Source organism: Crassostrea angulata, chromosome 3, assembly GCF_025612915.1.
Source record: "Crassostrea angulata isolate pt1a10 chromosome 3, ASM2561291v2, whole genome shotgun sequence".
Classification (NCBI taxonomy): Eukaryota; Metazoa; Mollusca; class Bivalvia; order Ostreida; family Ostreidae; genus Magallana; species Magallana angulata.
This window is the reverse complement of record NC_069113.1, coordinates 50459575-50473581: the sequence shown is the minus strand read 5'-3', so window position 1 is coordinate 50473581 and position 14007 is coordinate 50459575. Positions and strand designations below refer to the sequence as shown.

The 14007-nt window shown below is 33.4% G+C and overlaps 1 protein-coding gene across 4 annotated transcripts in view; it reads left to right on the top strand.

Annotated features, from left to right (window-relative positions):
* Positions 1-14007, top strand: part of LOC128178245 (mirror-image polydactyly gene 1 protein-like) — a 29700-nt gene that overhangs the window by 2416 nt on the left and 13277 nt on the right. For 2 of the 4 annotated variants that reach the window (XM_052845328.1, XM_052845329.1), the window contains exons 1-5: positions 1826-2034; positions 6514-6747; positions 11573-11679; positions 11845-12464; positions 12632-12740. In XM_052845328.1, coding sequence (XP_052701288.1) covers positions 1850-2034; positions 6514-6747; positions 11573-11679; positions 11845-12464; positions 12632-12740 — 1255 coding nt within the window. In that variant the 5' untranslated portion in view covers positions 1826-1849. Of the gene's footprint in view, positions 1-1825; positions 2035-5298; positions 5518-6513; positions 6748-11572; positions 11680-11844; positions 12465-12631; positions 12741-14007 lie in introns of those variants that run through there. The other 2 variants (XM_052845330.1, XM_052845331.1) reach the window with 2 other exon arrangements.

The following is a 14007-nucleotide window of genomic DNA, read 5'->3' as shown; positions in this document are numbered from 1 at the left end:
GGCTGTTGTTTGATCGTCTTCCTTCGCAAGTTGATATATTTACTGTCTCTTTTCTTCCCTCTCTTCTTCTTCAGTTCCATTCTGTAGAATATACAGTAAACATGTGTATATAGTATTGCTTTGAAGCCCATTTAAGACCTGTCAAACATATTTTAGAATATTCAAATTCATGAATTTAATTGTATAAATCTATATAACAAATCTAATTTAATTTTGTTTGATTTAACAAATTTTAGAATATTTTTTTAAAAAATTCATCAAATATTTTTAATTTATAGAATTTTACTAACTTTTCATAATCAGTTTATATATAAGTTAAAAAAAGATGTTAATATAAACAATAAAATGCCTTCTTTGATGATTCATGCGGGTTATGAAAGTAGCGATCATTGCAGGAAAAATTTACATAACCCGTTAACGCGGGATGAACGCGGGTTATGTATTTTTCCTGCAATGACGCTACCTTCATATCCCTAATGAATCACTAAAGAAAGCATTTTATTGTTTATATATACATGTACCGGTTCTCTCAGACATTTATTTTTAAGGTTTTTTATCGCATCAAGGAAAGTCCCGTGTAGACGTTAATATTTTCCTTTTTTCAAAAATAAAATCTTGTTTTTAAGTTTCTTTCAGACGTATATCTGGTGGCACCCAGTTTTCTTCAATTCGTAAAATTGCGAAGGGATATACAATATTATTTTAATAAACATTTGGATCAGAGAGAGGCTAAAGAAACCTATACATGTAGCAATATTACTTTTTAAAATTAGTGTTTTTGATAAAAAAAATACATGCAGCATACATATATTTTTATAAAGATTATGGTTACATTGAAATTAATGTTAAAACGAGCTTGGCCCCTGTGGTATACATCTGTATTTAATAAACATTTATCTCATCACTATTTATTTCACATCTATTTCAACAGCAGAGTGCACTGCATTATTGAGCGTTTTGCCGTTTTGGTTTAGGTAAGGAAGATTTGCATAATATCTAGCCACAAGAAACCCAAGGCTCCAGCAATGAGAAAGTGCTTCTATGCTTCACAGAAAAGAAACACTAAGACGCAAAAAATAACTCAGACTAATTACGACAAACTATAATAAAAATGGATATTTTGTTAATTTTTTAATTCTTTGATGTTTTTAAATTCTGAACTATTAATCAATTTTGATTTCTATCGATTGTATTTCTTATATGAAACGAAGTAAAACTCATCTGTTTTAATTACTTAAGTTAATTTACTAAACAATACATTTGAAAGCGGCTTTTTAAAGTAAAACGAATGCATGTACTCGTTCTTGAACGTCGTTTTACTCGATGGCTTGTCAGTTCAAAACTGTATGAACTACATGTATAATCATTTATAGAGTAGAAAATGCATTGTAGATGTTGTGTTATTAGCGATACTGCTTAATTTTATGTATTTTTTCTTTAATTTTCCACATGTTTACTCAATGTAGTAAACACCAGATGCTGAAGGGGAGTACAATGTACTTTATTTCGATAAAAAATCGATAGGGTTCTTTTTTTTATATAAGAACAAAATTAACGAAATTCTTTAAATAAGCAATTTTAAAAGCATTTATTTGAGATAACTCTAGTCTTTCCATTATAAATGAGGAAAATTGCCTTTAAATAGGCATTAAGCGTTTTCAAAAAAATTCATATGTCCCAGAGAAAGGGGGGGGGTTCCGACCCCCGGAACCCCCCCTCTGGATCCGCCAATGAAATGTGATTCGGAAATTTTCATACAATGTCAAATTCCGGAAATAGTAAATCTATCCGTACTAAACTTAAAATTAAAATTTCCCATAATGCAGTGTCAGTTTACACAGGATTCAAGATGGAGGGGGATGGAGATAATGATAAGATTCCAGAAATTAGGTATCACAGAAGACTGGATAGATCGCCAGAAAAGGTTTTGAAATTAATGAATGAGTACGATAAGAAGTTAATCAGTGAGTTCCGTCGGGCGAAGGAGAATGCTCGACATAAATTAGTGGATTTACAAGATGAGATCGATGACAGGTGCGTGTTTACATTGGGTGTCAGTGACATGTAGCAGCACATAAAGGTTACAATTGTAATCAAACAACCCTCATACAGAATTCATTGTCGGTCCTTTACCTTATGTACATTAAATCACCAGGTTTGCTTTATGCATAGTAGCCAGCTGCTAGCTGTCTGATCAGTGACCTAAGGTGACCATCTTTAGCATATCTGACCATCATACTACACTTTGCAGATTTCAGAATGTTCCCATAGAACATGTCCCCTTTTCTGCCAATTATTTTATTCAAAAATTCCTTAACAATTACATTCTCTTGAATATGAAAAAGTTATCTGATTATCTTAAACAGTTGTTCAAGAATATAACAGCCAAATGTATTTTTTTCGGTAATTTCCTCTTTTAACGAGGCCGAGTACAGAACGAGTACGCACGCTTTCGCGCAGCGTTTCATTTGTATTGTGACGTCATCTTTTTGCTTGTTTGACGCCATGGCGTGATAGTTTTATCTGCAGATATTCAGCGAAATTTGTTGAAAATGGCTCGTTTAATGCGTAAAATTAATGTTATATTGTGGAATAAACATAACTGTTTCGAAGTATAAGCTATATTTGGGCTCGGGTCGAAAAAGTGAAGAGGGTTCAGCAGGCCAAACCCTCTGTCACGTTTTCTTAACCCGCCTAAATATAGCTTAATTCATATATTTCAAGACAGTAACCATGTATTTTATATTAATGACCCTTAATATGTGATGTTATATATTTTTTTATTACTTAAATATGTCTGAAGGCTTTAATAATACTATAAAGATCACCTTTTCCGCCTTTGTCAAATAAAAAATAGCCATTATCTGACAAATTTGGGAAATTGGGCATACAATAATCAACTTTGATAAGACCCCTGGAACAAACCGGGAGGTAAAAGGTTTTTTTTATTTGACCATTTGATGCCTTTTAGCAATAAGTTTAATATGTAGAACAGAAAAAGAAATCCCTAGGGCAGAAGTTTAAAAAAATGTGCAAAATTGATACATTTCAAGCGAAATCCCATAGGGTCCTATGTTAAAGATTAACAAACTTTGAGATGACCCCCTAAAAAAACGGTGTGGTAAATGTCTTATTTTTTAATCTTAAAACAATAATTATATCAGTAGAAATTCAGGTAAAAAATTTCATTAAAAAATCTAGGGCAGAACTAATTAGACCCGGCCTCGTTAAATCCAAATATGATTGAGAATATCTTTTTGGATCATCACCTCTACTGAGAGTGTATGGTTTCATTTTTAAGATCAAAACCATTTGGTAACTTTTTCCCAAAATGAATATCAAGGTTCAAACGAGATTCAATATATAGAAAAAATCCATGATATTTCATTTGAAATGTTTCCTCTAAGGCATCAGGTCAAAGGACTTAGACAACATGAAAAATCTATGGCCAGTTAGGATTTTGTTTGGCATAAAACACAGTAGCACAGGATTATGTGCAAAAATTGGGGAAGGTGACGTGTTCTGAAAACATCCAAGCAAAATGCTGTCAATTATTTGCATCATAACTTTGTAAACTTTTTGATTTGTCAATTTCTGCAGGTAAAAATAGTGGAAATATCAAAGAGGAAATCTTGGCCTTTTTTTTTTACATTAATTGATTGTAGTATAAGTATTATTCATTGATTGTTATATGTATATGATTTCAAGCAGGGTTTGCATAATTATACAGAAATAACATAAAAAATGTCAATAATTTAATATTTAATATATATTTCAGTTGCTGAACATTATATGAATATAAGTACTATAATCAGGAATCATTCTTGGAGTAATATGAGGTGATGATCATATAGTCGGGGTGTGGTAAATCTATCAGAAAGCCAACATACATGTTTTATATACATATGATGTTGTGCATTAAAATAATTGCATGCTATGTATGTGGATTCTTCATTCACTCTTAAGACTAGTCTACTTTAAAAATAAGGAAAGCTTGACAAGCATACATGTAGCTACAAATTCATCTGAATAATTGAGTGAGTCTCCAGATCAATACTGTTGTGATTTCAGTGCTAGGTTACTGTAGTTCACATGCAACATCTGTAGGGTATTGATCACTGGGGCCTCAGATTAAATTTGCCAAAGTGAAATTCTATAAGGGTTATTATTATTCAATTCTCTATATTAATTGATATATCGGTAGGTTTACTCCTAATGCATACCGGTAATTCTGGTAAGACTGTTGATTTGATAGTACAGTAGTACTGGTACTAAATTATTGAAATTTTGAAAATGGTATGAATTTTTTTATTGATTTTCATCATTCTGAGACAGCTAGGGAATGAATATGTATAGTTAAACTTTAATACATATGTTACATACAGTAATATTGCTTTTATTGTAATTTTTTGTTTTTTTTAATTTTTTTACTCATGTAATTACTCAGTATCAAGCAAATATACCCGTAATCTGGGTTATAAATTAAGAATTTTAAAAGAATAGTTATCAATATTCTTGATGTAATTCTGTGAAATATATATTGATTATTTGACATAACAATTTAAATGCATGCAAATGCTGTTATTGGACATGTATTACATGTGGTCCTGATGATTATTAGACGTGAGAGATAGATGTTCAAACAAGAAACATTGGTCAATCCACCATTAGAAAGTCATTACAGTAGTTATGTCATAAATGTAATCTCTTACCCATACTTGCCAAATGAGAGCAATCAATTGAGTAAATTTTTTAGATGAACGTGAATGAGTATTTTTGATTTACAGTATAAAAGTCACATCCTTAGCTAGTATTTTAAATGTTTACATTATTGTTTGGAGGAAAATATAAATGGCAAATATATTCATTGAAATTATTCCTGAATTGCAATTTGAATTTAATTTTTTATTTATAAAGTTTATATCCTAGTTTGTGGTTCTGGTGTCTGAAGTCTCTTAAGCAGTATTTCATAAAAGGGAGACAATGATCAGATTCCAAAACTTTCATGATTTCCAAATGATTGATGGGTTGAAAGTTATTCTGCATTAAATGCATATACTTATAGTCTAGTACATGTAGATGCGTTAGATACAAAGGAATCTTACAGTTTTAAAGGTTTAAATGTTAGCTGTTTAAAGCATTGGATTATGTGATTGATCTATTGCATGTACTACTGGTACTATGTTATTGCAGCCTAAATCCAGTTGATTGCATTAATTCATAATCTTGTATAATCCTCTAGGAACTTCAACTTCTTCTATTAAATGATTATTCCATAGCAGTTTAAATTTTGTTACCCCATTTACTCTGTTAACAGCTTGCATTGAAAACTTAAATCCCCTCAGCTCGGGCATTAACTTCACAATGCAAAATTATCAAAAGCTAGATTAAATCTAAAGTCCTTTATTTAATGAAAAGAAAACAAGTTACGTTCAGGTGCTGCATTACATTTACTTACACTCAGATTGTGTACTGCCCTGACTGAACTTGTGTCTGGATGTTCTGGTCTCCTTCGAGGTTTGTAGAAAGAAAGTGAATATTTAAAACATGTCATTTAGCATTCAAGTACTATGTTAGATATATAATGCACATTTTTGATTTGTTTTACCTTGATTAATCTCCCATTATGGCAGTTACTGTGAACCAGATTTTATTCGCAACCTTTTTTTCACAATTTGGTTCCGTTCGTGGCAACTTATTTTCATGACCAAGCAACCTTATCAACATCTGTGTTGTTATTACAAGCTTATGACAATAAGTGGTTCATGGTGAGAAATATTCGCTGCACAAACCTCACAAAAATTTCTCCCATTTGAATAATAAAAGTTGGTTTACAGAATGCTGGTCATGTATCCCTACACATGCATGTTACTGTAGATTCCTTATTTTACCTGAGTACTTAATTCCATGATTTGATGGTTTTCCATCAAATCCCAAGAACATAAAATGGGAAATGCCGAAATTTATCATACTTTCATGTAGTTTACACATGTCGAAAATTAAAAGCAAGATTTTAAAATTCGCAAGACAGGCTTCTTGTGGTTTTACGCGAATATTTATTCCTTGCGTTAATTAGGAATTTACAGTACATACTGTATCAATTTCTGGGTTTTTTGTATTGTTTATTAGGATTTTATCATTCTCTGTGTTTTACATTTATTAGTAATAAATAAATTTCAATTTTAAATGCACTTCCTGAAAATAATACGCCAATGTGAAATCATTGATGTTGTAGTTCATAACCCAATGAATCTTCAAAATTGAAATTCATTTCTTATATATATACATTCATTCCTTGAAATAACATTTTAGGAAGTCATATCATTTATGATATGAATATAACCATGTTTTTATTGGGTGGAATATTGTATCCGAGTCAACAACCAGGCATAGCTTGTGCATTATATAACAACAAACTCTGAAGGCCACCGACATATTTAGTCACCCATAATCGATGCAGTACTGCAGAAGTATATATTTCAGAAAGGCTAAAATATCGAGATTGTGTTGTAGGGACAAGGTGATAGAGCAGGAAAGACAACTCCGTCAAGCAGCCGAAGAGAGACTTCAGTCTCATCTTACAGACCTGTACAACAACCCAGAAGTCAACAGAGAGCTGAGGGAGCGCCTCCCACGGGCCGGCAAGTCTGACCCCCTGGACACCAGCCTGACCATCAATGACAACAGTGTAGAGGAGGGGTCAGTTGTTGACAGAATGGAGAAAACTCAGGACACTCCCAAACAGAGGTGAGATGGGTGAAGACAAAAAAAAAATACAAACAAGTAAACAAATGGAAGGGCATAGAAAATTAAAGAAACCAGCAAAGAAGAAAAAAAATGGAAGTATTTGTCTCAGTTTTTTTTAGCCCATTCATTAATTTTTTTTTATTCTTATCTTTTATCTGTCTTTACCAGGCCAAATCTAAAATTAAGAGAATACAGTTTGAAATGTGGACAGATATATTCTGTCAGGGAGCTTGTTTATTATACAGGAGTTCTAAAACATTCCTGATTGATTTGCCATCAGAGAGTGGTGTGACAGTAAGAGACAGTAATACTGCCGATCATTGCCCCCCTTGTCTGGTGTCAGACCTTGTCAGTAAACCATAATCCATTGTGACATTACATAGACAGCTCACAGAAGTGTACTCCAAAACAGAGTTATCTTTCTTTAGCCAGACAGTGTGTTATCATGCCTAATTTATGTGTCGGTGCAATACATTATGTTTTAAAAGGGTTTGTAATTAATGTTTCTTCTTTTTTACACACGGGATGAATTACTTGTTGATGTTTTTTTTTAATACATGTAGCAGGTAGTATTGTAACTGACATAGTGGCACCCTCTATTTCTTTTCAATTAAAGATATATATTTATTATGAGATATAGCAAAAATAGGCAAAATATCTAAAAAGATAAGAGTTTTCTAAAAAAAAAAAAGTACATTATTAAATGGAATACACGTATTAGTAAAATTTAAATTGTGCATTCAACTGTAATTAAATATATATGGCTAAATTTTAACTTACATTTTACTTACCTGAATCAAGTGTCACAACAAAACTGAGTTGTCTCTCTTGGTACACAATTATGTCTTTATTGAGCGACAAAATAAAGTCAATGTGTTTTAAATCCCTGTAACTAACTTGCCCTATTGAAATAATTCTGACACTTTGCTTCAAATTACACCCTGTTTTGATGATTGATAAAACTAGTGCAAATGGTTAAATGCATTTACAGTATATATGGGGCACTAAGCACTTATTTAGACTTTTCACTATTGGCAGAAACTGAATACTCGGAGAAATTGCAGTCACATAGCTGATTTATCTATTACTGAACATTATGTTATCTCCGTGCCATTATTAAGAAGTTGTTTCAGGAATTTGTATGACCATTATGTAGTGACGCTTAGGCTGGATCTAAAATGATGCTAAATTGGAAATAATGTACTTTTTAACTCTTAAGCAACTTCAGATTGTCAAGGATAATAAAGCTATTGTGGCGAGTATCAGATGAAGATCTTGCTTTTAAATGCTTTGCCATCATTATGGTATTGCAAGGTTTAAATGGAGATGATCTCCTATAGAAAATTCCACATCGATTTATATCAGCGCAGACGTGTTTGATTAATTTTTGCTGTTCTGAAAGCAAGATAAAAAGAGCTATTGATAGATGGAAAATGATGAAAAAAATATGCCCAGTATTTAAAAAAGAAAAAAACTTTGAAGGACAATGGGCCTATGGGACGGGTGTGAATGCTGGTTGGGTAAATTCTGTGACACACATCCCCTTTCATTCATACAAACTAAAGTGTTTCTGTAAAACCCAGCAAGATTGCATTAGATTCTTTCTGTATTATGTGAATTGCAATTCTGTCTTTGTGACCAGTCATTGTTATAATAGTCAGTTGGGAGATCTTTTCATGTTGAATTTGTTTAGTTTTTAAAGTACATGTAATTATTGAAAACTTTATAGAATGGTGGGTGGAATGTGAAGTTACTCATTTTATTAATTAAATTTGAGTTTTTATGGTCGAAGCTTTATTTAGAAACCATTGTTGTGGCTCATACATTTTCAAAAGAGAGAAAAGAGAGAGAGGGGAGAGAGGGGAGAGAGAGAGAGAGAAAGAGAGAGAGAGAGTATTATAAAAGATACATGAATACATGATGAACAGTTCTCTAATACTCAATATGCATTTGTTTAGCTGCATGGTCTCTTTAGCTTCCTTCTCATTTGTATATGAACCATCCTCTTGTTTCATCAGAGCTTGTCTTCTTTGAGAACCAAAGGTTCCCGAGTCTAAAACAATCATTTTGGTGGCGACTGATTGGCAACTATGCGCCAAACAAATTGATTACTAAGCCTCAGTATTAAATCCCCTTAGGTTAAACGTTTAGGAGAAACTGATCAAAATTTTGCAAATTATGTTAAGTCTGGTTCTTAGCCTGTCAGGAGCTTGCTTAAAAGCAAACATGGGCTCTTTCTATTATATTGGATGAAATTTGTGCAATTCTGGTAAAGTCAATAGCGAGTAATTCTCTGCTGTTTGCTGAGGTGAATTTGTACCCATACCTTAATTAACTAAAGGAATAGACGGGAGAAATATGAGGGGATCTTCTTGGACAAAGTCCCTTTATCCCATCTGACAATGGGTTAAATAGAGTTTTCCTATTAAGACTGTTTTTCTATTCCAGCTGCTGAAAAAATTGCGAACAGAAGCAAAACAAATGATAAGATTTGGTCCAATCATTTGGACCTTATACGTGATTGATGACCCCTTGGTATGAATGGTAGATGATGAACATCCTGAATTGATCGCAGCTAAACCTGCAGAGTAATAAATTCTATCACGATCTTTAATCAAAATTAATCAAGCATCATTTTTGCCAGTTCAGGAAAATTACATTAGAATTGTTATGTGAAATCTGTAATTTAATCTAATGTAGTGTAGTGATGAGAGTGGGGAATTTGCTATGGTATACAGGGAGGGAGCTATATGGCTGTGACCCATCATTACCCATTGATCAAGACTGAGCTTATCTTTCTCTCTCATCTTCATAATTCAGGTGTCTCACCTGACAGTGTATCTCCCAACGACAATGGATCAGGCTCTCTACCTGCTCAAGGTGAATACAACATTCGTAAAGGCTTTTTTTCTTTGGTTTTGCTAAGGTTGTTAATGTTCTGCAAAATACATAACTACAAACTGCATACAATCATTATTTGCATTTTCTAAATATGGGTAATATTACATAAGACCAAATCCTTTCTTTTGGAAGGTTCAATAATTATATCATTCTTAAAAAATATGGTGTCCTAGATGATAACTGTAACCATATTAGGAGATTTTTTTTCAAACTAATCAGTTAAGGTTTAATATCTGAAAATGATAGAAGTTGAGTAAATTTTTGAATATATATTCCTGGTATTAAAGTCTTGAATGCTTGCTAGGTCCTTTTAATGTATCTTTAGCTGATTAGCTTGGTAGGTTATGTGTAGAGCTAAGAACCAGCTATTATAGCCATGGAGCACGACTGCTACCGTAAGTTCCTTGTTGGTAATACAGGTAGTGGTGATACTCTATGGTGTTGATATTAGGACAACTAGTCAACATTTGTATCTGATGTTTGACCAGCAATCATCAGACATGAAAAAATATCTTAAGCAAATGTAATCATGATAAACTTCGGAACTGTAAACACATTGTTGACAGCATCACAGAGTATTTCAAACATGTTTAGTTCAATTTATCTCTGATTCTAGTTTACACAAAGTCAGGAGAATGCTTGAATTAACATTGATACAGTGTAATGTCAACAAGCATCTGATCAGCACTGATCATATTTGAGTTTTAGAGAGAATTTGCTTATTTTATCTTGTACAAATATTTTCCCATTCAACATAGACAAGCTACAGAGCTATAGCACAAGAGTAGGACAAATCACTGTTCTGGAAGAGATTGCTGTGCAAGTTTGTGAAACAAACTTTATTTTCTAACTGTTAGAATCAACTCCCAGCTCAGTAGCTAGCTCATTATAGAAGCCAACAATTTGATTACTGATGGCAAATATTGCCTTATAACTCTGCTGAGTTTTATACAGATCTGGTGTTCTTTCATTGACCGCGGTACTGGAAACTGAAGCTTTCCATTTTCTGGCTTTGTGTATATGCATTGTGTTGATGTGTTTGTACTATATTTCACTGCTGTTAGAGTGACTAATTTATCAACAAATTCTGACAGTGTTGGTATTCAGTCAGCCAGATAATGATGCCTTTTAAAATATTCTGTTCGATATATCATATTAATGTTTTGATCCCGCACATATAAAACCTGATCCCAACAATGCAAAACACTGGCAAAATAAACATGTATTTGATTTGGGATTCTTATGTGTATTTACTCTGGGAGATGTCAAACATAGATAGAGATTATCAGATATAATCTTGTTTGGAGCTGTCTTAATTAGTCTGAACTGTTGTATACATAAGATTATATCATGGTAATTTTACTGTCAAATTCAAACAGACCTGGATAGGGCATGAATGAAGTAGCGAGGCTATGGTGTGCAGTGAACATAACCTGTGTGTTTACTCTAATACAACAGCTCTTATGATACAGTTTTAATGTTTTGTCTTGTGTTAAAGGCCAAAAGGGGATGTTTAATGGCAGATAGAATTTGTTTTGTTTGCACATCATGAATATAACAAGCATTTGCTAACTGAAGCCACCAAAAAAGCAATCCCAGTAAATAAATAGTCAAGAGTTTATCATTCGTGCTTGAAGTTGGTTTGCAATTGTGAATGTACTTTGTTCACTTACGAAATCCTTTCAAACTGTTTCATAAATCTTTAAATTAAAACAAAAACTATTGCTCCACGTTTATCATAGATCTAATGTCTATTTCTTTTGTATAATCTTGCAACACATGGTGAATGACTGAATAATTATGAAGTTTTTTCATATTTATAGAACTTTATTGAAAACTTGTCAATTTTGAATGATACAAATGATTTTGTAGACGCTTTATAAGAAAAACAGGAAATATCCTTATTGACAATTTAATCTTTCAGCTCTGCTGCAGCTGTTGTCAATGGGGTGGACCTTTCAGATATTGAGAACCAGATTATTGCTGATAAGGAGAACCAGTCTGATAAGAAGAAGGAAGAGACACCCTCAGGTATCGTGTCAAAAAACAGCTATTGTTGTTAAAAACACAGAATAACAAAAAGTTTGATATACATGTAAATCAGATAGAAGGCCTTTGTTCTTCAAAGAAATTTATCATTGATTTAAAAAGAAAGTATTATTTATGTAACTTAAAGAAAACTCATTCTTTTTGCAGCTGCAGCAGCTTCAGAAACATCTCCATCAACCTCTTACAGGAGACCTCTGCCTTCCTCCTTTGCCAACTCTCCCACACAATCCTTCAGTCAAATTGGAAGCTATGCCCCCTCCTTCATTGCCCCACCCATGTACCTCAGCCAGCCCTACCCTGCTGGCTATCTCAACCCCTCCTTGTTCTCCTACAACATGGGGTCCCCCAGAGGGCAGCCAATTAGGCCCACCTTTACCTCCAGTCTTCAACAGAACACCAGTGTACCAGTTGTAGAGGACAACTTTGCTCCTCAGAATTCAGCCACTGCCTCCAGTGAACAGGCGGACACTCCTTTAGAAGTGACAGATCTCAGCTCTAGTCCTCAGAAAGACGCCAAGCCATGTGATCAGCAGCCATCCACTGGTGTGGGGTTCCAGACAGGGTACAGTCCTTTTGCTGCCTCTGGTTTAAGAAGTTCCCCATTCCTACCTCCTCACTCCTCCAATGTGCAATCCTCAATGACTGGCTATTTCCCTTCATTCTCACATGGCTATGGTCTCACTGCATCCAGTAATCCAGCTGACCAATCAAAACAGATAGCACTCCTCCTCTCAGAACTTGATGCTGCAAAGGCACAAAACAAAAAGGTAAGTCTGCTATTCTTACTTTGAATGTTTCACTACTGAATATCATCTTTAATAGGATTTTTTTTAAATTCAGAATAAGGATTTGATACTTATTATATGCTTGATTACAGAGAAACTGGATAAAAAGGATTTAAAGTGTTTCTTATTTTCTTATTCTTTTATTTTAGTTAGCAGAGAAGCTAGCCCAAGTGGAACATGACTTGGAGTCATCCAGACTGAGACTGAAGACCAAAGAGGTCAATGTCAAGGGCAGCACTGAAGCATCGGCTGCAGCAGGTGAGGGGTCAAGGTTGTTTGTGGGCACATGAAAGGTAATTAGTAAATTGTAGAGATTTGTCATGGAAATGGTGAGCAGATTTAGTCAGTGTTAGGTTGAGTAGAGACTGTTATGAAGGACATTTGTAGCTGAAATAAGATTTTAATTTTCACAATTATTGATTAACTGATTCATCATTTCTTTCTCTCTGCCCTCTCTCTTCAGCTTATGTCTTCATTCAGGACATTCTCAATAATTGTCTAAGAACTTTTCCTTGGTTGCTTTTTGTATTAAAGAAAAATAAAACACATACTGATACATTTTCTAAACACTTTTTTAAGATAATAAAATTTGTCAAATACTTTATATTCCACAATCCCATTGTCTATTAACATAGCACATAACTAAAGTGTTAGATTGCCATACGTTTTAGTAAGACTGGAATGTTAAAACTTAAAAAAAAAATAAAATTTTTTAAAATGCATCTAATGATCAAATATTATAAATTTTTGAAAAAGTAAAATGGTGGTCTTGTTTTGTGTGTGATGTTCTTTCATCAGTATTGATATCTCAATGAGTCCACCTTGATTGTCTAATTGGTGAGTACCATACACAAAGGATTATGAATCAATCACACCATTTTTGTAGTCAACATATATTTCCTGGAAGACTATGTTTTCTGACAGGCATATTGAATACTCCCATTAAAATTACTTAAAAGCTTTATGTATAGCAACAAATCTTCATTCCATTCCTTTCAGATGAACTGTAAAATTAGAACAGCATAATTTAGTTTGCAATAGACTGAGATTTTAACTGTTTGATGTAAACTGCTTTTTGATAAAATCTTAATTGCATTTGAGATAGATTTTAATGAGTAGATCTTTGGTAATCAATTTTTGAACAATGCTTTCCCAGCCCTGGTCAATTTTTTCTGACACAAACAAAATTTGAGTGATAAGTTGTATGAGGAAAAATTTGTAAAGTGATAGTGCTCGAGTGCCCAAGTTAGGAGACTACAATAGGAATTTCTCATTAGAGTGTGTTTCACGGACCTTGATTAAATGGTGATTGTCATGTCAGTCCTTCAGCCCACTCTTCATTCCTCCTTCTCTCTCTCCCAAAATAATCAATACCAATTATAAGCATTCATATAGCCGTTTGAAATGAGTTGACAATCAAATCACTTTACAACACTTATTAATTTTCGTGCGATACCTCAATCAGGACTGCTTTGGGAGCCCGGCGTTCATCGAGGGCTGAAGTGTCATATTTTCTCTCCATGAT